The sequence below is a fragment of the Emydura macquarii genome, unplaced genomic scaffold (genome assembly GCF_026122565.2).
Source record: "Emydura macquarii macquarii isolate MOO-44397 ecotype Brisbane River unplaced genomic scaffold, CSIRO-AGI_Emac_v2 contig_1551, whole genome shotgun sequence".
In the NCBI taxonomy this organism is placed as follows: domain Eukaryota; kingdom Metazoa; phylum Chordata; order Testudines; family Chelidae; genus Emydura; species Emydura macquarii.
In genome coordinates this window covers 8,201,810-8,226,613 of record NW_027131688.1, presented here as the reverse complement: position 1 = coordinate 8,226,613, position 24,804 = coordinate 8,201,810, and the positions used below count along the sequence as shown (strand labels likewise).

The 24,804-nt window shown below is 40.1% G+C and overlaps 1 protein-coding gene across 1 annotated transcript; it reads right to left on the bottom strand.

Annotated features, from left to right (window-relative positions):
* Positions 1–1,077: 1,077 nt before the first annotated feature.
* On the bottom strand, positions 1,078–24,653 carry STYX (serine/threonine/tyrosine interacting protein). Its single transcript, XM_067554776.1, has 11 exons — positions 24,365–24,653; positions 11,715–11,747; positions 10,598–10,651; positions 8,385–8,482; positions 7,525–7,585; positions 5,634–5,670; positions 5,019–5,058; positions 4,889–4,939; positions 4,143–4,215; positions 2,998–3,091; positions 1,078–2,351 (listed from the first exon to the last, which is right to left on the bottom strand). The coding sequence occupies exons 1-11, from the start codon at positions 24,419–24,421 to the stop codon at positions 2,278–2,280; spliced, it is 672 nt and encodes a 223-aa protein (XP_067410877.1). The 5' UTR covers positions 24,422–24,653; the 3' UTR covers positions 1,078–2,277.
* Between the last annotated feature and the right edge of the window lie 151 nt (positions 24,654–24,804).

Below are 24,804 nucleotides of genomic sequence, written 5' to 3'. Positions count from 1 at the left end.
GGAGCCGCTGCCTAAGGACCCAGATGGAGCACGCTGCAGCTGGGCTACAAGACCGGCGCAGGCTCCTTGCTGCTGCCACCAAGAGGATGGGAGATCAGCGCTCCCCTCCCCCAGCCCCAACAGAGAGCAAAGCACTCTACCTCAGTTGCTAGGTGCTGGGGTCTCTGCTGGAGCTAGGAGGGGAGCACTGATCTCCCATCCCCCTGGCTGCAGAAGGGAACCACTGCCTTGGGACCCAGTTGGAGCACACGGGGCTACAGGACATATACGGTTTCCCTGTGGCAACCAGCCCCTGGGAATTAGCGAGGAGGCAGCCTCCTTACTGAACTTCTGTCTGGGTGCAGTGGGGCCTGCTGGCAGAGACTGGTGGCCCTTCAGGGTTGTTAAAATGGTATCTGTGGCCCTAGACCCAAAAAGGTTGGGAACCCCTGTTCTAAGCAAAGGAATATTGCACTGTGCAAGGCCGGCTAACTTAGCAGTATAGGGAACATGCACATCAAATGAGGCAGTACTCCTGTGTAAGCATCCCTACTCTTAACTTGATCTTTTAGTGTGTGCAAGGATCATGGCTCATTCAATGCACATTGACTGGCACAATATAGATTTATAGTTTAAGATCAAAAGTGACCATTAGATCATGTAGTTTGTCCTGTATAATTTCATCCCATTATTACATTATTAAGCCCGATAACTTGTTTGACTAAAGCAAAAGTTGAAACGGATGTGCACAGAATATATCGTTTACAAGGTTGCAGAAGACTTTCAATGGGACAGGATGTCCACGTAAAGAAATCTAGGGTGAGGTTGGATTCTTAAGTACCCAAGTTTATTAAATCTTAACTCCACCCCATCTGTGGTTATGAAGTAGGATGTTGTCTAATTATATGAATATGTATTTCTAAGAAATAAAAGATGGAAGAAAATTAACTAGGTTAAGGTGTTCGGTGAGTACATAAGAACGGCCACACAGAGGCAGACCAATGGTCCATCTGGCCCAGTAGCCTGTCTTCTGACAGTGGCCAATGCCAGGTGCTGGAAAGGAACTATTTTTTTGTTCACATTTTTTATTTCATGGACTGATTGACATACAAATTGTGTGAACAACCTTGACAACTCTCCACTTGACTGCTTGAGAAAAATCAAGGTTGCACAGCTAAGTGTTTTTAAACAGAACGTATTAATTTTAAGATCTATGCACCTCCAAAAGGTTATTTACAATGGTAGACACACTCACTGGTGTTTGTGTATAATAAAAGCAGTACCAGAAATGCCAGTGTTCCTCCAGTCAGTCGATCAGGCTACAGTATGCTTGCAGTATGCTACTTGTCTGAAGGTTCCCTTGTTTGATAAAATACACTGGAAAGGACTGGAAATTAGTTGGTAGGCAATGGTTCTATTTTTGATTTCGTTACATTAATTAAGTTTACCAAAACCTTACTTACTGATTTCTGCTTGCTAATAGAAAGACTTCAGTCTTAATATACATCAAGTTGTGATGCTGGCTTCCCCTTTAGTTAGTTAACACGTGACCACTTTGTTTAATAATTTACTCTAACCAGCTGGAGTGACTAGATTAGCTTGCATTATACTACTGGAGGTTTTTAGATAATTATTTCCTCTTCTCAAAAGACTAAGGAGAGGGTGGTCAGTCAATCTGAAAATAAATTGGTACGTGATGTTTTATTGTGAAGATAAGGAGTCAGTGCTGTTCAGATAACTGGTGAGGTTTCAACTGCTAACAGCAGTAAGCATATGAAGTTTGTAAAACAGGATATATTTCCACATTTTGTATGCTTCTAAACGTGGGAGTAACTTTAAGCTACAATATATACTTAGAACACAGGGAATTTTAGCAAACTTTTCTTTACTAAAGTCTCTTGTTATAAATTACACAAATAACTTTATAAACATCCCCCCAGCTTGCATTTTGTTTAAAGTAATAACTTTATATCATACAAATAAAGAAATTTCAAGTATGAAAAGTGCATTATTGCAATAATACCTCTTTGCAATTCCAAAAATCTTGGTATAGAATAAAACTGTAAAGTGTAAAAAAGAGTAAAACAATCAGTGCCATCTATTCATTCAAGAAGTCCAACATATTAAAATGTTGCTTAGTGTGTTGCAGAGGCAGATTTACATCTGGAAGCAACATGTATTTGAAAAGAAGTTGTGGGTGTGTTCATTTTTTTGTTTTGCATTCATCTATCTTTTCTGCTTTTCTTCACTTCCATGTGCAGGAATTCACAATCTCTATGAATAGTGGTGCCCTACATGTCACCCATTCTGTGCTGCTGCCACTTGCATATTTCCAAATTCTTCTTCATCCTCATGTGTTCGCTTCAAACTTCCTAAAAAAAGATTAGAGAATGTGCTTTATAAGAAATCAGTTTTAAGTACCTACTATAATTAAGATCACAAGACAGTTTGCATTAGAAACTCAAATCTGCATATACACAACCTTCCAAAACTTTCATCTTGTGCTGTGAAGTTTCCATGCTTCGTCTCTGACTAGGTTTCCTCCCCCCATGCCCCAAGTTTGAGCCAAGTCTCTTCAGCCATTTATTTGGGTTTAGGAGATTTAACAAAGGCAACACTTTTCTCACTGTAAAACATTCCATGTGCACTTTCTTACCAGACATAGCTACAGTAAGCAGCTCAAATTCAGGCACGGAATATGCTATGATTATGAATATGCTATTATTATTGGCTTCCCCCCCCACAATCTAGATCTTCACGTAGCTCAGGGCTTTCAGTGGGTTCTGGGGATGCATACCACAAAGCCAGCCTTTCCCCAGTGTATCAGGGAAGTGGAGCATTTCAGTACACCATCCTAAACACAAGTTTGCAGTAATCCCTGTATACCAACTGAAGTCTTCTTTCCCTCCAGCAGATGCACTCCACACTGTTGCCAATGGAAATCACTTCACTAAACCAAGCCACATCACTGTCTTAAGGAGAGAAGGGTGCAGTTACAAAGAACACGAGACGTCTCACCTGTAGTACCAGGTGGAACAGATAGCGATCTCTCCAGCTGCAGGGGTGACATCATCTGGATAGTTAATTTTGCTAGATAGATGGCTTCATATTCCTAAAAAACAATGACATATTGCTACTAGATATGCATCATGGGGCTGTAATTTAGAGAGAAATCTGCTTAAGACAAAGGTTTCAGAGGAAGTTTTATAGGAATGAAAAGGTTTAGTAAACAAGGAGTTACCTTATTGGGACATAGCCCCCCCGCCCCTTTTGCCCCCCCCCTTCTCGTTGCAGTTAATGTTCAAATTGAGACAGTCAGGGTAGAGGAAAGAGATGGCATCCACCTGACAGTAGGGGCACTCAAGGAGGAGAATAAAGTTGCGTGAATCCAGGGTCTCAAGTAAGGATGATTAGGGAAAAGGAGGCAGTGTTGCTCCAGGAAGGGGCCTGGACTATAAGGCAACTGTCAATATAGGACCACTGCAGCGATTTTAGGAAGGGGCACAACTGCATAGGGCCATGAAGATGTAGACAAGGTATTATTTTACTTGGCAAACAAATGCCACACATTTAGAAATAAGATGACTTCACAAGGAGAGGCATCCTACAAGTAATATACTGTAAAAATAAAACTAAGTCAGTTGTCTCACCAGCCAGTCAGCCAGCCAAGTGGATGAATGACAAGTACTGAAAGCCCATTTCAGTATATGATCCCAAGGCTTCCCAGTCATTTACACCTATTTCAATCTGGTGGCATGGTGACTTCAAACCTTACTACTGAGCTTGCCATATTAGATTTTCATATTTTCTATTCTATGATTTGATGCCAATAAATGCAGTGGTTATGGAACACAGTATCTGCTTTGAAGTTCTCCCCTACCTGCAAACTAACCGGTAGCTAAGAAGCCCTTAGATGAGTAAGAAATGAAAATCTGTTACTTCATACATCATGTCTGAAGTTGTTTTTTTTTCCTCCGAAGTTTGATTCTGCTAACCGATTAAAGTGACAGCTCTCTTCTTCCCCCCCATACTTCCAGATAAACAAATGTCAGAGTATGCTAACAAACATTCTAGTTAGACTGATTCTTAGTTGCATAAGTATATACACAACTGGCTGAAAAGGCAGCCATAGGATTTCAGTTATAACCAGGAAAAAGTGTTACCTGAAGTTGATGGACAAATCCAGCATTAGGATTAATACAGAATCTTCTTTCTTGAACATAAGTAAATGCATCCCTTAACAAGAAAAAAGATCTTGTCTGCAGTCATCTCTATTGACTGACAAAATAAATACTAGAACAGTTATTACTACTGGTTCTGAATTCTTGGGGGAAAAACACTTTTCTTTAAAAGATCCTTAGAGCTAGCCCTTCAGTACCTGGAGTAACTGGGGGTGTGGGAGAAGGTGGCTTTCAATACCTTTAGGGCTGGTCTCAAAGCACAGTGTTAGGACAGCTCTAAACTGCACTGGGTGGCAGAGGCCCCAAGGGGCTATTACAGCAAGTAGGACCATAGGCATTGCCACACTGGATCAGACTAATGGTCCACCTAGTCCAGTATCCTGTCTCCAACTGCTTCGAGGAAGCTGAAAGTAACCCTGCAGCAGGCCATCATGGGATGATCCACCCAAAAGGGAAAAGTCTCTTCTCAACCCCCAAGAATTAAAGGTCAGCTTATGCCCTGAAGCAGCAGGGCGACATCCCTTCAAAAACACTTTATAATATTACTAATTTAAATCATTATTTTAAATTCACAATTCAGTACTTGGTTGGGAAGGCAGCCATTATCTTCAACTGCCAACGGACCAAATGTCCCAGAAGTATTTTTTTAAATTAAACCTTTTATTTCAGTTTCTACAGAAAACTTAAATCAACTAAATTACAAATCAGTTGAAATGTACTTTTCTTACCTGTACTTCACCCCAAACGTTTCCATAATGTATGCAATAACTAAGGCAGCACTGAAAAGAAACAAAACATTTAGAAAAAACATACTACATATGATTAAAAAAAGAAAAGAAAAAAGGGAAAGGTTCCTACCTTCTAGAAATCCCTGCATTTCCATGGACAAGAACTTTTCCTGAGAAGACAGAGAATTACTTGAATAGATGAGTAAAAATTATTCTCCCAAGTTTACCAACTTTTCACCTTAAACACAGCTATGTAACAGGAAGATATTTTCTCAAGATTAATATGTTAGTGTCTTACAAATTTTGTTTTACTTCACTTTAGATCACTAACCAGGATCCGCACTAATGGAATCCCAGTATAGGAGCGAGACCCTGCTTTTAAAAACAAAACCCCAAGTATATGAATCTGTATTAGCTTCCAGAACACAATCAAATCTGCAGTGTAAAGATTGCTCTAGGAATAGATGGGTTATCCAATTTTGGGTGGAAGGGACTGAGACTAGTTTGCATTGGGCCTATAATAAAATGCAATGCTAAGACTGGTTCCATGACCAGGTTCATAACTATGCAAAATGACAAGCACCAGTCAAGCCAAAAAATCCAAACATTTGGGAAATCCCCACTTAGGTTCTTAACAGTTACAAGTGTTTATGTCCAGACACATACAACTAAGCAAGCGAATATTTAAAGCTTACAAATTATTAGGAAATGTAGGTAAATTAAAGAAAATTTAATCCAGGTTTACCTCCAGTTTGTAAACTTCCATCAATAAATTCTTTCGTCTATAGGGAAAAGAGTGAGTTGGTTATAGAAGGCATGCACACCGTTTTACATTTAAAAACGGAAGCGTTTTCACACCAAACATCATTAGTCAATATGTAAAGATTCAAGATCTTTACAAGCCAATGTGTCACTTAACCATTCTACATACAAATTAGAGTTTTCTATGAGAAATTTGAGATACAAAGAAAAGTTTTGGTGGACAGTTATTTGAGAGCTAACTGAAGAGATTTAATAAATTATCAGAAATTAAACACATTTTAATTGAACATTACCACAAAGTTTGTTATTTATCATCCCAATACGACACCAAGATACTTCATGTCAACTCAATGTAAATAGCCTATACTATCTGGAAGTGAACAGATGAAAAGCAAAATAACCAACACAAATCTAACGTGGGTCACAATGAAGTACTTATCAAGAATTATACTGATGGCAGTATATCTACTGTAAAAAGCCACCTTAAATTTTCCAAGAACCTTATTTTCAGGAATATGGGATTTGTGATCTAAAGAGCTCTCTGGACCAACACCAAGTACGAGAGGGTCAAATAGTGCTGGTTCTTCCTTGTCTCCACGTGCTGTTCAGGCCCCCAGGCTCCTCACTGCACAGAAGAGCCGGGTAACCTCCAAAAGAAGCTGGAAATCAGACATCTCTTCTCAGGGTCACTGCTACATCGGATAGCAAACAAGAACTACCCTGAATGTCTACAGCCATCGGTGGGAAAGGCATATCCAGGGTAAAACAGTTACAAGGAAGCATATGCAGGGAATTGCGGAGAAGGCAAGTAACTGCAAAGAAGTATATTGGGGAGTAGAGAGTGAAAAGAGTCAATGAAATGAACAAAAGGAGAATGAGATTTTCCCCTCAAAGAGAGAACAAAGATTTATTGCATTTGACTGTTGAAAATACACACTTTTATAGTGTTACCATCCCTGTTGGCAAACTAGAAGAATTGCTATAGGGATGTCATGTGATCAAAAATGGATTAATGATTCAGGAAGTGGCCCAGGAAACAGTCTATTATGTGGTCCACACTATGAAAACATTGGGATTACTGTAAAATGCAAGGACAAATAGAATTCTCCCTACTCCCCTCAAAACTCTCCCCCCCTTTTTAATTTGGGGAGAATCCCCCCAAAATGCTTCGATTATCCCAAAAATGGACAACCCCAAAGTGTAGAAATTGAGGTTCAGCATTTCTTTAACCAAACTTTTCTGTTTAATGTTCCCCAGTGTAACTAGGTATTAAAATGAATTTTTGTATTATGAAAGTTGCCTTTTCAGTCCTTTAAAGTAGATTAAGATATGCTTCCAGAAAGTGAATTTAAATTTTGCACCATCCAGTTTCCTGTCACTTTTTAATGTACCTATACTAACATTTGCTCTAAAGACAAAATTATAGGGCTGATACTGAAAATGATAAAGTACTTCTTAGAGGCCAAGGTTTTCCAAACTAACTAGTAATTCTGGGCACACATCTTCGGACACATTAAAAGGGCCTGCTCTTCAGAAAGCAATAAGCATCCACCGAAAACCCAAGCACTAATAATCATCATACCTAGCTCTTATAAAGTACTATTCATCAGCAGATCTTAAAGCGCTTTAACAGAGGAGGTCAGTAACACTGTCCCAGTTTTACAGATGGGGAAACTGAGGTACAGAGGGGTGAACTGATCTAATCAAGGTCACTAAGCAGGCCACTGGCAGAACCAGGAATAGAATTAATTATAAGATGTTTAAAATTGGGCACTGAAAAATTGCAACACCCAAAATTACTAGTCACTTTGGAAAATCTGACTATGAACTGCTCCATCCACAATCCAGTCAAACTGACACACCAAGATACTTACCATAGGGAAAAATCGTATTATATTTTCAACTGGATTATCTGCAATATCCAAGACTAAATACCTGCAATTAAAACAGTTACTGTGAGCATACAACAGTATTACATATTGCCTTTTCTTTATTGGATACAGTAAATCTGGAAGACGGCTTTGCTACAATATCATTCAGAAATCTGCATAAGTAGTTGTACACTGCCACATAGAAGAGCTAGCGTCATTTTCCAGTCTCAATTCTAGGACTAGTGTGATTGTAGCACCCTTGTTGATTGTTAAAAGGTTCTGACTGAATCTGAAGGAGCCTATCCAGTTCTCAATAGGAAGGATGAGATCCATAATGCAGTGTGAAACCCCTTGGGAATCAAAGATGCAGAGTACCACCCTGGGTATGAGTTTATATATAATGTAACTGACCAGCTATTCCATATCCCCAATATTACCAAGATGTAAAATTGTACCTGAACTCTCTTCTGGGGCCCCTGTGCGCCACAAATAGGCTGCATATATTTTTTCTGAATCAATTATTGCAACAGCATTTCAACTTACTATAATAAACTATACCAGAACTGACAGATCTGTCATTGGAAAACAGTGCAAACTCGTGTATGTTTGGCATATCAAAGTATTTTGTGGCTTGGTGGGACAAATCCAGATCACAGATTATCTGACACAGCCCTGTTTATCTTAGTGAGACATTTTTCAAATAATTAATATAAATATAACACGATTATTTGAAGAGGACCATGCTAGCCATAAGAAAACACCTTTAAAAAAAATCCCATTAAGAATATAATTAAAACAGCTTTTCAAAAGAAGATCCTTCAATTTGTTTTATTTTTCAGAATGCTGTTATATTAATTTCTTACCTAAATAATTGTTGGAAGTTTGGTTTAATAAAATTTGCTTCAATATTTTGCCGTATGCATATTACATGGGTTATTCCATGTTTTTGAAGTATAGGTAGCTGCAAAAGAAAAAAATTTAGGTAAACTTTTTTTAAAATAGATTTGCTTTTTATTGTAGCATAGTTATGGTTATAATAAAAAATAACAAGCTATCCTTAAAATATCTATCTGAAATGCTAGATTGAGGTTATCAAGTTAAGTATATGAAAAGTAAATACATTAGGACTAAACCTCCAATATTCAGACAAAGAATATTTGTTTTGAATAAATGTTTTATTTTTGATTGATTGCTTTTTTAAAATGTAAGGTTACATGAAGAATGCTTCTAGCAGCAGGGATAAGAAAGCATTCGCAGAGAAGGGATTTAAAAACTGGTTTCTGCACCCACAACACACCTTTCAACTTCTCTGAAAGCTCTCGCAAATTCATGTGCCATGTGATAATATTACTGCTAACATCAAATCTTGATAGAACCAGTCCATAGCAGGAGAGAAACGATATTTCTAAACTAGATGATGTAATTTTGCTAACCTTTTCTCTGCCTCTGGGATATGTTAAAATCAAACCTCCGCCACTTATCTTAGTTCATGAAACAAATATTATATTGACTGATTTGATTTATGGTTGTAGCACTAAGAAATAACTGTCAATGGCCCAATATCCATTACAGATGCAAATTACAGATGAGCATTCACAGAAATATCTACTTGCCACAATCTATGTAAAGTTTTTTTAAAAGTCAATCTAAAAACTCATTTTGTTAACTACAGTGAAATCCCTAATAAATGCTCACCACCACTTTTAGGGTAAATAACTGAATACTTGTTTATACAATCTAGTATTACGGATTCTTTTGGCTGAAGTGAGTAGGGTAGTAGTAATATGTCAGAGGCAGGTGAATAAATCACTGTAGCTGAGTTCAGGGTCTGTGACTTCAGGAATCAACACTTTAGGCATGCGATTACATGAGAATCTCAGCTTTCATTTAAAAAAAAAAACTGTGTTCTCGTGATTGCAAAGGTAAACTCAAAAACATGAACTGTGTGCTGCAGTCTGGAGACAGCCAGAAGCCTTGTCTACACTAGCACTTATGCCAAAAAAAACTTTTGTCACTCAGGAGGGTGGAAAGAAACACCCAAGTGACACAAGGTTTACCAACATAAGCGCTTCTGTAGCATTATGTCGACAGTAGAGCTCTCTCCCCCTGACATAAGAAAACCACCTAAATGAGTTGCAGTAGCTATGTCAGTGGGAGAGTGTTTCCCACCAACAAAGTGCTGTCCACACAAGCACTTATGCTGGCAAAATGTATGTCATTCAGGGGTGTGTTTTGCTGGCATAAGTGCTAGTGTAGACAAGGCCTCTACTAACAGCCCTGTGGGGAGTGAACTGAACTGCCCCATGCATAAGAATGGGGTGTCAACTCCAAGACTCACTGCTTTGGGAGGATTTGGGCCACCGCACAGGGAACCCCATGTCATAGTGTGCCTACAGCCCCAGATTACCTTACTCCTGCCCAAATTAATCTGACAAACATCACATGTAATAAAGGAAATGGACAATGTGTCATTTATAGAGTTGTTGTAGCTGTGTTGGTCCCTGGATATTAGAGAGACAAGATGAGTGAGGTGATACCTTATTGGACTAACTTCTGCTGGTGAGAGAGACAAGCTTTTGAGATACACAGAGCTCTTCCTCAGGTCAGAGAAAGGTGCTCAGAGTGTCACAGCCAAATACAAAGTTGAACAGATAGTTTAGCATAAGTATATTTTAAGGGACTGTTAACAGTCCACTTCACCTTGAATGATCCTTTAGAATATGTGCTAACTTCTTATGCTAAACTATCTGTTCGACCATGTATTTAGCTGAGACACTCTGGGTACTGCCATGGGTTTTTCTTTGCGGTGTAGGCATGCTCTCTGAGTACCTTTCCCAGAGCAGAGGAAGAGCTCTGTGTTGCTCAAAAGCTTCTCTCTCCTCCCAATAGAAGCTTGTCCAATAAAAGATATTAACTCTCCTTGTCTCATTTATACTGAGCTCATATATGAAAGACTTCAGAGAGTGCATAAATATTAACTGTATGCAATTTACTTTTTCACAATAATTATGTTACAATATGCCAAGAGCAATTGTACTAGAACTTCACTTAGAGGAGAATATTCTGAAAACCGTACCTTGCTTTTCATAGCTGAAGAATATGGGCCTAAAAATAACCCAGGTAAAATTTCCTAGGGGAAAAAAAGACATTAAACATCAACTCAAAAAAACTTAGTTAAAAATGCACTGCGCTCTGAGCTCCAACTGTGACCATGGAAACAAGTAATTTACCATGGTGTGAGGTACTTGTTATCAAATGTCATTTATAACAGGGCTAGGAAAAAAGTTTGGCAAAGTAGAAGAAATGTGATCATAGCAAGAGGCTCTTATTTTTAGAAGAGAAATTAAATCCTTTATATGGACAAAGTTCAAATTAGACTGCCACACCTTCTCTTAGTTTAAATAATGGGTTTCAGTGGAATTGTAAGCTGGGGTGAAGTCAAGTCATTTTATGTATTTTATATATGTCCAGTTTACATATGCAATAAGTCATTTCACTCCATATGATAGTAACAAATGATTAATTTGTATCCAGTTATTCTTCCTTCATTCAATTCCACTTTCAGGCATGTCTGAAGACCTTTATTTGATGCAAAGATTTGGCTGAAAAGTCATGATACTGAAACTTAAGTTCCCCAAAGGCTGCTATTTGAGAACACCTGCTTCTGAATGAATTTAAGTCAGAAGCAAAGTTCAAGTCTACTAGAAGTTCCCATGCTCTAAAACATACATGAAAGCAGAATACTGTATATTTTGGGTGTTGGGAGAGAGGCTAAGATTCCCAATTAACAGTATTTTTTAACGTTATATTTGCAACACTGACCCATCACCCTTCATTCTAGACTGTTCATCCTTCTCTCCTCATTCCTCTTCCCCCCCATTAAAAAAATTCCCTCCCCTTCATATTTAAATCTCCAATGAAACACAGCACATGTCCAGCAGAAGAGATTGCTAGCACAGTCCTGCTATAACACTCTTAACTACTCTATACTAGCCCTCGGAGGTGGGGAGATCAAGAACAATGTAGTATGTACCCTCCCCTCCCAGGAGGCATATCTGCTTCACAATACTGCCAGCCTGCTATCTAAGAGCCTGAGATTAGTTTTGAACCCCATTCATTCATTTGGCAACTCCACGTACTTACTGAATGAGCCATTGAGTTTTGGCTCAAATGAACAAATTAAAGTGTCATACCTGCATCTCTCTTCTCATGGGATAGGTCCAATCCTTTAAAAAATAAAATAAAAATATATATACACACACACACACAATAGGGAATGTGCAAAAAAGCTAGCAACCAAAACAAGCAAGCACATTGTAAAATAGTAAAATTGCTGGAAATGGATTTTCTAAATTAAGCTAGCTAGTTCCCTGCCATTTCATAACCTGCTACTAAATGCATCTCAGGTCAAACTGAACTGCCAGAGCAAAGAAAGTTGTTGGACTAACTAGCAGAATTCTAACCAAAGGTAAAAGTGAAATTAAAACTTTTCATGATGAGTGGATCAAGCCTAACCTGTGTCTAAACAGTTTTCTGCATCAGTCCTGATGAATACAAAATTCTGGTAAAGGTGATGTTCCTATTGCTGCTGAATAGAACATTAGCAAAAGTACACCACAACAGAAGTCTTGCATGTTACACTATGTAATAAATCACTTGATATTAGCTTTGACAATTCTAGAAACCTATTTTATATTAACACAGTTTGCCAATTCCACTGCAGAATAAGCCACACAAAAAAAAAGTCATTTCCATTTTAACTTTTCCTAGATGACTGAGCAGGTTTGCATGCACACCTCCCTGCATCAAGCCAGAAGCACCTGAATACTATTCCTATTAGTTAACATGTCAGATTCTTGCACCCTCACAACCTCTTCTAAGCTCTTTTGTGGGATGCTTCTCTGCCAGTGCAAGATCCACTACAGAGCAACCTGTCTCGGCAGACTGTACCATTGCCTTAAACCACCTGCACATTCTAGAGACTGGGATCAGCCTTTCTGCTCTTTTTTGCCTTACAGAACAACTGCCAGAACTGAAGTTTACCAGTCTGTCCCACTCCTATTCTTTTCTTCCCTGACAATCTACTATCCCCTCCTGCTGTTCTCGGACTCATTCATTCCCTATCTCATGTCAATTATCTCCTGCTCTCCTCCACTTACTGGTTAATACCTTAGGCTCAGAATCAGGGCCCCATCATGGTAAGTACTCTACCAACACAAAAAATTTACAATCTAAAAAGGCAATGGGGAGAAGGCAAAAGAATAAAACATATACGTAAAGAGATCAGGGTGATAAACACACCTGCTTAGTTCCACACTGTGTGTATTTACATAAGCTTTTCTCAATCTGCACTCCACGGAGGCATTATTAGTTCCTTTGTTAAATTTTTATGAACTCCTCCCATTTGCAGTTTCAGGGCCCTATTAATCTCTCTTCTCCCCTTCCCACTACCTCCTTAGAAAATTAAGAGATTATAAAAAAAACCACTTATTGGACAACTGCTGACAGTGTCTTTGAAGTATCAGGGTCATAGCAGCAGTTTAAATTGCCAGGAAAAAATTATGGAATGCAACTTCTACGCCTCAGAAGTGGGAGCAGTAGCTTCAGGTCCCAAAATTGCAGCATGGCCAACTCCAGGAATTTGGGGATGCCAGAAATACTGGTCATTTAGTAATGTATCACTTCCCTCATTTAGATACATGCCATAAAACAAAAATAGGTATTCGGTGAGGATTTATTGACTATATGATATTTAGTGGGATTATTTGGGATTTGGGTATCAGAGTAAAATATTTCCCTAAACCCCTGGATTGCAGAATTGAATCTGGGACAGCATTTGAGGAAGGTTCAATTCAAATTAAAATATTAAACCACATTTTAAGAGAAATTCTCCCTATTACTGTGTGAAAAGACTACACAAACAAGGAAAATGGATTGCAGTGAAACTGATTACACAGAAAACACTGCCAAATACGCAAAGTAAATACAGTAGTTAATTTTTAAAAGTTATCTTCCAGTTACACTAATCATGTGTTACTTGTAACAAAGTAAACTCTCAGAGAAATGTGATTTTTAGTTGATTGGGTCCTAAGAATGGCAAAAAATAGTTTTTTGTTTTGAATGATTGGTGATCTTAAGGATTTCTTCTTATTTACACAAAAAGGTGTTTTTTGTCCCTAGGAAAAGAAAATTAGAAAGCAGTAGGACTCATTCTTGCCTGAAAATAACTGATTGAACTATTTTTATATTTGTTTTGAAATGAAATGTAAAGAGTTTATTATAGGACTTTCGACAGTTAAGAGCCTATATAACAAAGTATTGAGATATTGATAACCAGTATCTTTCCTTTGATATCTAGGCAGATTGAAAATAACTTCTTTTTCAAGGGTTGACTACACACAAACTTGCACTGGTTTAGTTAAACCAGTGAAAGCCCTGTGTGGACACTTAACTCAGTTTAATTTAAATCTGTTCCTAATCAACTTAAGCTAAACTGAAATAAGCCTGATTGAAACAGAAATGAGCATCCACACAGGCTTTCGCTTTGGTCTAACTATCCATGTAGACAATGCCTACAATTTATGTATGCTCTTGGCATCCTGGAAAACCTTTGTACAAACCCACTTGTGTGTTTTTGATAAACACTGTTTGATTGCCTTGTTTTGTTAACTTTATAGTCTTAATGTAGAATATGATGAAAATTCATACTGAGATTGGATAAACTTGTTAGAAGTTTGGTCTAAAGGATTTTGGCATTCCTTTAAAGATACTTTAAATACACAATCAATTATATTCAGGCAAGACTGAGTCCCACTGCTTTCTAATTTTCTTTTTCTAGGGACAAAGCACACCTTTTTGTGTATATAGTTAAACAGAACATAAACAAGAAATTACAATCGGGGCCAAATCCTGCAGCAAAAAATGTAGTTGTGCAAGAAAAGTATGCAGCAATTAGCAATACACAGTCCAAGGAAAGAAAACTACGGATGGCCTGAAGATATTCTAAATGGAGAAAAATGTGACAGTGTGCTCTCTAGACATCAGCCTCCATTGTCTTTGGGAAGTCTTAAGAGTACAAAAGCCATTCTCCACTAGGATCTCCTTCAGACAGTAGATATCAGAAAGATGCTCTCTCAGGCCATGTTTACACTACAGAGCAGTGGTTCTCAACCTATTTACCATTGTGGGCAGCATTTGCAGCTCTCTGTGTGTTATGTGGACCACATCCACACAATATATATACTACCTGCATGGCCCTGAGGATGTGTGCTGATTGGGCCACAAGCCCACGGGCTGCTTTGCTACAGAGCTTACAGGGGCACAGCTGTACCAAGCACCTGCACTGTTGTAAGACTGCTCTACACTGACAGGGGAGAACTCTCCCATCAGCATAATAAAACCAACTCCATGTGTGGTGGTAGCTCCGGTTCTCCTGCCGACATAGCTCTGTCCACACCGCTGCTTCTTATGTAACTTATGTCACTCTGGGAGGTTTCTTTTCACACCCCAGGGCGATGTAAGTTATACCAATAAAGGCGGTAGTGTAGACAAGCCCTCCAATTAAGTGCTTCCTCTAACCAAAAGCACATGATTAGTTACTAAAAGATTCTAAAATAAAATGCAAGAATTATTCTGATGGTTTCATGATAGTTCTCCAAGGCTTTTGCACTCAACAATACAAGATTATTCAGTTACTATACAGAAAGTATATAAAAAATCCTTGACTGTAGATTAAGCCCTGGCAGATGTCTCACACCAAGGAATTCATCTCATCGACGGTATTTTCTACAGAGCAACAATGCCCTGTGCATACTGCATGAGATACCCAGCAGACAAAAATAGTAAGCATCTCCTCTCCGATCAGACGAATTGCGGGAATTTTGTTAAGAAAACAAACTCTATTAAAACATGTCAACTGGATACAGTAACACTGATAAGCTTTGTTAACCATTTGGCAGATTATACCCAAGTAGTGAATGTAACTCAGCAGTGGATGAAATGGTTCCTATTCATGGTTTGTAAATCACAAGTTGAAGAGTGCTGTGTAAAAAGGTGATCAAGAAAAGCCATACAGAGAGGCATTGTTCATCTGTAACCAGCTTTCCCAAATTGGATTGTGGCTGACAGGCACAGTAGTTGCAGAGAGAAGCTTTTTTGGGGGGGCGGGGCTACAGGATTTGTGAAAGACCTAAAATGAATATACAGCATAAGCTCTGCACAGGTGTGTCCCCAGGAACCCCAGCTAGTGGCTCAGTGTACAGTGCACAATGTGAAGGAGTTTTAAACACAATGCCTGGTGTTTGCCTGGCTTTACCTTATACAAAACAGTATATACGCCATTAAAAAACATCATGTATGACAAAGTGCATATATTCATGTGTGCATGCACCATGACAACACATCACTGAAACGATATGTTTGCCTTGATAGGTAAGGCCCATGTGTGCACACAACCACATTGCATGTGATTCAGTCTTCATTGAAGCTCAGTCCTGGCTGAGGGGCAAGCAATCCATGAAGATTAATCCTTTCTGGTCATCCTGCAGTCAAAAAATTGTGCCTGCTGATGATTATGGTCAGTAGCATTGGTGGATTGTGAAACACTTTGGATTCTGGATGAGAGAGACAAGCTCAAAAAAGTGTTGGAAAACTGTATGATGTAATAAACCAACTTTATATTTAAGCATTCACTTGGCGAGAGTATCTGTATTCTGAAGCAATGGATGGCTATTAACACACAAGTTGGGACACTACCTTCTATATTTAATAATAATAACAACTGGAGAACTGTTGAACAACTCACTTTGCCTGTGTGAGGAACAAGTCTGGCCAAGTTCTACCATTATTAAAACTAGTTGCATACAAATTATGACCTTCTGGATATGTGTAAGTTTATGAAATGTTGTCGTGTTAGCAGAAAATGCCATCTTGCATCTCTTTTTTTTTTTTTAAATGAAGAAAAGCACCTATCAGATTCTCCCTTTGAACTTCAATTGTTGCCTCAAGCTCCCTATCCTTTCCCCTTATATCACTACCATCAATCACTCCCAACTGCAATGGCTCTTTTCCAGCAACAAAGAAATCATTCCTCATTCCCTTTTGAGAAAGCCCTCATTACTGCAGATAATGGTTATTTTACAACAACTCCTAGTGAAGTCTCCTTGACCACTTCTAGACTTATGACCCTTTTGCCATACTGAGACAACTGTTCTCCAAGTGGTTAATGACACCCCTCACCTCTCCACGCAGATCCCTCTACTTATACTACTTGATCTCAGTATGGCTTCTGTAATATTGATTGCTCCCTGAACACCTAAAACAAGAAGCCATCTTTTGCATCCTCCTAACCCACTCCTTTTTCATTTCTTGTAAGATGTTTAGAAGTACTCCAAGGCTTTGCCCTTACCCTTGTTCATCTTTCTCCTTCAGCTGCGTCATTTGTAGGTTAAGTCTCACTTTTATGAAGAAAGTACTCAATCATACATTCAGCTAGACTCGCTTTGATCCCCTGGCTACACAGTAACTTCCTACTACTGGATCTCTGGACACTAAATAAGCCTTAAGGTCCATCTAGCACTACAACTACAATTGAGTCAGAAAACCTGGTTATATTACAGAAACCCTGACCAGGTTGCAGTTTGTAGCGTGGATGAGTCTATGACAAGATGGGAGCCTTTGGCATGTCAAAGGCTTTAGTCCAATTACAGGAGAGGTTTAAGTCTTGTCTTGCCCTGTCCACACTATAAAATGTAACTCAGTCTCCTTATTTGGACTGTATTTATGGTTTAGATGGACTATTAGGAGAAAGTCCGCCTGTTCTACCAGTCTGACTCCATTGCTACTATCTCAATTTATCCTTGATATCATGACCTGGATCCACAAAGGGATGTAGATATTGCAATGCCTAACATATAAGTTCCTTGAAAATTACTGGAATCTACAAACCTTGTGTTCGGTGCCTAAACTCCCTATACAGCACATGGGAGAAACAGATGCCTGAGAAAAGGATCTATACAAGCCAGGATACTATGCAGATGCCCAGCTAAGCTAGCCAATGGGAGATGTCAATCAGAGGGATGTGTCCTAAGCCACACCTCTCTCACAGACCTAGGGGCATAAGTCCAGGCTGCAGGGAAGCAGAAATTTAGGCATCTTGGGGAATTTTACAGCAAAATTTTTGGCGTGAGTTTAGGCACCTACAGGGTTAGATGGGAGCTGGGGATTGCAGTAGTGCCTAAAAACTGGAATTTAGGCACCTAAGTCCTTTTATGAATCTGGGCCCAAATCTTTTTCTCCCACATCTCACTTCTTTATCTTAATAATGTAGCAAAAATTCATCTTTACTTTGACTCTGCTTCTGCAGAGATCTTAATTCTCAACCTCACAACTCCCCTTCTTCATTACTGAAATTTCCTCTTAGTCTTTCTACATCCCAATTTTATAAACTTCAGCATGTCCAGGATATTTTAGCTAGGTTGCTGTGATGCTCAAGGTAGGAAACTATCACTCCATTGCATAACCATAGTTATCAATTTCCCATCTCCCTCCAAATCAAGTTTTTGCTCCCAGCATTCAAATTCATTGATTTACTTTGCCCTAGTTCCCTCATTTCATTTTCTACTATTAGTCCGTACTGACAGTTTTAGCCTCTTGTCCTCTCACCACAACTCCCCCTGGTTGTGGGTTTGTTCTTTTATTTATATCCTCTAATTCTTTCCGCTTGCACAATTTCCACTTTAAATCTTACCTTGAAACCTTCCTCTCGTTAGCTAATCACTTGTTCAATAAAACATTGTGATATTGTGTAGTAAGGGCCATATATAAAACAAATTGATTGTACTGATGGCCCTTGTAAACAGGACTGAAAAATAAAACTGTCAAAAGGCCATAAAGTGCATTAATAAAGTGATGACTGAACATCCAATTATATGAATTCAATCTAGTCTGATTCTTAGTTTTGCCATCAATCCGATATACAGAGTTAGGCTGCTGAAAATATATTCAAGAGAAAGGTATGAACATTACTGACAACCACCTTTTCTATCATTATAAAATGATGAAATCACTGTTAATTTCCAGTTCCTACCAAGGATTGAAATTCTTAGTAGCCACAAACAGCAGCTGCTCAAGGGTAGTAAGTACCAAGCAGATACAAATAGGCTGTCTATAAGGAATGAAGCTGGGCAAGAGGAGGTGTCAAACAACTCCCACACAGATCTTTTAAAACAGTGGTTAAACAGGATTTGACAGTGCATCTATGCACAGCTGAGTGATACACATCCACAGAGATGGGGTTGGGAAGCTGCATTTGACAATAAGCTTCTAACTTTTTTTTCCGTAAATACTCTGCAAAAATAGTTGCTGTATTTCTCCACTGAGGCATATAAACTATCATACAAATATTTTAAACTTTGAAAATACAGAGTGGATACCAAAGCAGGGAGGTGGGAAGCAAGTTAATCGACTATGAAGAAAATGGGCACTGAAGAAAACAAGGTAGAATACCATAGTGAAATTCATGCAGCAGCAGACAGAACAGAAAAAAGTGAAGATAACCAAAGAGAAAGAGGGAACACAAACAGGAAGAAGAAAGTGTGCTAATGAGCTAACATTTTTTTTCAAGAAACAGGAAAGGCGAATAAACAAAGAAAATTAAGACAAAGGAAACTAAAAAGAAAATGGAGAAACATAAGGGAAGGAGACATGACAACAAAATACAGTACTCTGTCTTGTGTGCTATTTCCTCCATCTTGTTGTATTAGTCTAGAAGATATCCCATAACAATGTACACATTCTAACTTGGAACCACTAGATTATACCAGTGCAATATGATGGAGAGTGAAGGCAGAGTGTTGCCTCTTACTGTTAGGCACATAAGATAACCAGGGTAGTTTTTTTGTTTGTTTGTTTGTTTAAAAACAGGATGAAAATAGAGGTCTTGACTACTCTGTTTTCTAGATGACTATGAGAACCCATGAAGATCATAGAATCATAGAATATTAGAGTTGGAAGGGACCTCAGGAGGTCATATAGTCCAACCCCTGCTCAAAGCAGGACTAACCTCAGCTATATCATCCCAACCAGGGCTTTATCAAGCCTCAGCTTAAAAACCTCTAAGGATGGAGATTCCACCACCTCCCTAGGTAACCCATTCCAGTGCTTCACCACCCTCCTAGTAAAAAACTTTTTCCTAATGTCCAACCTAGACCTCCCGCCCTGCAACTTGAGACTGTTGCTCCTTGTTCTGTCATCTGCCACCACCGAGAACAGCCTAGCCCCATCCTCCCTGGAACCCCCTTTCAGGTAGTTAAAGGCCGCTATCAAATCCCCCCACTCTTCTCTTTTGCAGACTAAACAAGTCCAGTTCCCTCAGCCTCTCCTCCTCATAAGTCATAAGTCCTCATAAGATCTAGTAGGATAACACCACAAATAAGGAAGTGAACACTATTTGCAACTGGCACTGGGGGGGAGGGATTTTTTTTTATGAAGATTGTTTAAAACTGGTTTTGTTTACACTTAAATAGGAAAAAGATGAGTTCAGTTTTCAGGGCTGTAGTTAGAAAATGCACCTCTTATAAACTGAGGACATTGATTTGGGCAGTAATGAGACAAACATGAAACCTCATAATGTCATTTTTATAATCACTTTTCAGATTAGGCCATGCTCCTGGAAGCTTCTGCATGGAAGTGTCTGTTGGGATTCCCAACAATTTCAACAGAGCACCTCACAGGTGCAGGAACCCAAACTAATCACCACAGATGAAAGGACTATCAGCTTCTGCAGCTGTGAAATGCTCTCCCTTTGATATATGTAGAGTATTTTGGTGACATCCTGCAGAATTAGACTCAAGATTTTTCATTTTAAATTTGTATTGTTTGCTAGCATTGTGTAGCATTTCTTTTAAGTCTTTGCCCTGCTCTTGTTTTTATTTGGGCATGTTGATCATATATTTTAACATAGAAAAACTTTTTAAACCACAGACAACAGATACAAAATTTGTTTTGCTATGAATATTTACCACTGTCAAATACTTGTTTGCCAAACAAAATGAGTCTGCCCCATTATTTTTATATGGAATAATGTAATAAACAGACTAAAGTGATGACTACTTCAAGACACTGAATTCCACATTAAGAATGTTTACTTAAGCCACCTGCATCCAAATATTTAACTATAATCCAAAATAATAATTAAGATTACAAAATGAACATTTTAAATCTCTGTCTTTGCATTAAATTCATCTCAATTTTTTCTTCAAAGTAAAATATTTTAGCAGTGATTAACAATGCAAGTACATTTAAAGGTCTGTATTGCTTCCATTACATAGATCCTGCTTTTTTCTACATTTCTGGCCAACAGCAATTATCTTTCTCTTGAAATTAAGATTTTTCTTTATTTATTCCTTCTCTTATTCACCAACACCAGTTATTATAACCTGGTTCTGGGGAATAGTGTATTAATTACTGCCGTAGAGACAGTTGAGGGAACATGAGTACAAAATGTAACTCCTAAATGGGTGGGGTTTTTTATTTTAATTTCTCAGCATCTGAGCAGAGGGTTTTTTCCAAAAAAAAAAAAAAATTCAGAATTTAAAGCAGTATTAATCAAATTGTTAAGGCAGGCAGAATTCTGGACCCAAGCTACTTGAAAATGTGCCTTTAAAATACAGGAGTGTAGAAACAGTTATACCAATTTTTCCCCTTGTGTAGCTACTGCAGTTTTTAATGGAATTTGCAAGCAATAATTCAAAATGTAAGCTAATTACTTGGATTTTTTGTAACTGGGGTTTGAAAGAGCATGAGAGTTTAAGGTTTAAAATTATTTTGGAGCATGTAAAACCATTATTCAAAAGGCTTTGACATGTTCAATATTATTGATCCATAATAAAACAAATGCTTTTAATTAATACACATTCACAGCATCTACCAGATGAGCTTTGCCAGAATTGTGACATATTTCTAAGATTAAGATGGCACAAACTACAGATAAAGACATTCTATTCAGGAACTCAAATGGCACTGTGAGCTGGAAATATGGGTTCAAATTCTACATTACAAGTGGAACATTAAAGAAGTGGTCTCATCCTAGACCTTATTAGTTCATGTCACAAAATTGCACGATTTCACATTATTGCAGTCTGTGCATCACAATGAAACAATGGAGATAATACAAGCCAGGACTGATGAATGCTGGCAGAGGTGTGTGTGGCAGAAGCTTGATAACGGCAAGCACCTGCCTGCACTATGCCTACCTGAAGACAGTGATTGAGCTTCTCATTTGCATGAGCACTAAATTCATTCAATTACACCAACTATGAAGAAAAATTAGAAAATGTGAGCCATCCCAGTAATAGAGCTCTGTGTGCTCACATGGAAGAGCCAATTACGAGTTCCAGTCCCTGAGAAGGCAGCAGACCACAAATGCTGGTGAGGCATGCTGAACTCTCTAATCTCACCCCAGCAGGTAGGGGTAAGTGCTGCCTTGTGTTTCTTAATGCATCCCCCCTTCTAGTTGATTAAAGGGTGGCAATGATGAGCTCTGAAAGCCATCTTTATCCAAAGCTAGTGGTTGCAAAATGCAGCTTCAAAGGGATCTTTGACAATGTCATCCCAAAAAAATTGTTTACATGAAAACTGGCCTGCTGACTATTGCTCTTGAATATTAGGCAGAGAGAAATGAACAAGAAGTGGATTTTTTACGTTACAGAATATAGTACCTGCTGTGGCTCAGTATATAAAGACACTGCTGCTTCTCTCAGATGACATTCCCAACGCTCAATCATTTTTACATTGTGATATTTTATGGTTAATCCACCACACCTGTCTTAAGTATTACAGGAGTCTCAACAATTGTGTATTGTTATACTAATCTACCTTCTTGTGATAGTTTATAAGAGATGAAGTTTCAGTTTTCACTGAATTACTTTAGTTTGTGGGCTGGACAATTTTAATTTACTTCAATTGTTTTTCCAAGGCATATTTTAAGCATTGGACTTCATAGCATCTTAAGTGATTTTAGGTTTCTGCGTGTCGGTTTATGTATTAGTTTTATCAAATATTTTCTAACATCAGTGATAATATGGTCTTTATGCCACCCCACAAATGGGGATTGAAGGGATGCAAGTTAGACACAAAACTTGAACTTTGTAAAAAACCAAACATTTACAAGACCTATGACCAATACAAGTGTTTCACAATAAAAAAATATTTCCAAACTTTTTCCTTGTAGCCTTTACAGTCCTAATGTTATGGCATTATGTTGGTGTAGGAGATCTATGACTGATTAGTCTGTTTTCACAATCTACACTGAAAAATGCAAACAAGCAAAAGTGAAAAGTAAAATAGATTTATAATTTCATTTTAGTGAACTAAAATAATTGTAACATTCTCAATATTTGTTTTCAAAATATAGTTTTATCCAGACAGTGTCCTTTCAAACTATGCTAGCTAAAACTAAACAATCATCAAGCACAGTTCCGGTTAACCATTTCCAGACACAGCTGTAGGCAGCATACGGGTGCTCCAAAGTGGGCAGATATTTATTTAAACTAACAGCTATACTATAAACATTCTCTGCCCAGGTAGTGAACACAACTTACAACGTGAGTTTAGATGCAAACCATGTCACAATTGTGTTTGAGACTAGCTAAAATTTGAGGCCCATTTACCAGACTTTGGGGGGAGAGGCTATTAAAGAAATAGTACCAAAACAAGAAAATAGATATAATAAAATGTGGTATTGCAGATAGCTTACCAGAATACAAAACAAGCAAGCAACAATAATTCCCACAAATACTGATGTAATTGCTAGCATCTGTGAAGTATGCAGCAATTTAAAAAACTGGCAAGATTTCAGAAACGATCAACACCCATAAATGTAGTGGCGTTTTGTGTTAACTACAGGACATCAAAAGGAGCACACGTGTGCCTATATGCAACATACGAAAACACATTCCCCGCTTCAAAGACTGGCAAGGTAGATGTAAGCCCAATTCGGAGCTCGGCCACCAAACTGATCTAGCTCTTTTGACCCCACACTGGGAGCAGTTTTGTCTTAGCAAATATTGCCATCTGTACTGCAGGGCAGCCGGGGGCTCCTGCACCTTAAAACATTTCCTCCACGAAGGATCACCCAGCGCACCACGCCGTGTCCACTGCACCTCAGTTAACAAATGCCACCGGATCTGCAGAGGGGGTTCCCGGGTGACCCACTCCCCCCGATTTCTAAGCAGCCCAGCGGCCCGCAGCACACCATCGAACCAGGGCCAAGCCTGCTGAGCCGGGGGCAGCTGGCGGGAAGCCACTGGGGAGCACGCAGAGGGGAGCGGGCGCTGTATTGTGGGGGAGGCAGGGGTCCGAGGTGGGGGCCAGGCTCGGCTGCAGGCAGGCGGGAGCCGGGGGGCAGGTCTGCTCGGAAAGCAGCAGCCGCCGCCCAGGCAATGTAGGGGGCGGCCAGGCTGCTCACTGGCAGGCCGGGGGGAGGGTCACCAGGCACCCTATGGGGCAGGGGTGTCTCAGCAGGGAGCTTATGGGGTATCTTAGGGGCAGGCACAGGCTGGGGGTGCCGGGCGTCCCGGGGGAGGGGGGAAGGAGGCTGTGGCGGGGGCGGAGAGGCGGAAGGACCCCGTGGGTCAGGCCCCCCCCCCACAGCGCGGTGCCCCCGGGTCCGTGCGGGGCAGGCCGGGACCCACGAGGCCCCGCGGGGAGGGGGAGGAGGGGGGAAGGGCGCGGAGGAGGCGGCGGCGCGCGGGCCCCTGAGGGAGAGCGGCGGGCGGTTGAGGGGACGCCCCGTGCCCGGGCCTGGGCGCGCGCGAGCGAGCGAGCGCGGGGCCCGGCCGCTCACCTCGGAGTCCTCCTTGGCCTGCGGCAGGGCGGGAAAGGCCGGCCGGGCGAGCTCCATGGCCGGGCGCTCTCCGGGCGGCGCGGCTACTCGGGCAGCGGGCCCGCGAGCTCCGCCACGGGAGCGACAGGAGGGGAAGGGGAAGGCGGCGGCGGCGACGACAACGGCGCGCTCGGCGGCTCGCCCCCGGCCGCCATGCTGCTTCCCTCCCTCCCAGCCAGTCCCGCCGCCCGCCGGGCTCGGCTCCAGCCAGCAGCAGCAGCGCGCCGCCTCCTCCGGAGTCAGTCAGTCCGCTCGCCCCGCCCCCTGCCCCGGCCTGCCGGAGAGAGAGCGGGGCACTGCGTAGGGCAGAGCCTGGGGGCGGGGCCTCAGCCAGAAGGGGCGGGGCCCCGTTTGAGCAGAGCGTGGGGGTGGGACCTCGGCTGGAGGGGGCGGGGTCCCGT

Excerpts from the sequence above, each read along its gene's own strand:
- STYX (XM_067554776.1), bottom strand. The coding sequence starts at position 24,421 with ATGGAGCTCGCCCGGCCGGCCTTTCCCGCCCTGCCGCAGGCCAAGGAG. Across the intron at positions 11,748-24,364 it reads AGGCCAAGGAGGACTCCGAG|GATTGGACCTATCCCATGAG; the intron begins GTGAGCGGCCGG and ends TATTTTTTAAAG. Across the intron at positions 4,940-5,018 it reads AATGCAGGGATTTCTAGAAG|TGCTGCCTTAGTTATTGCAT; the intron begins GTAGGAACCTTT and ends GTTTCTTTTCAG.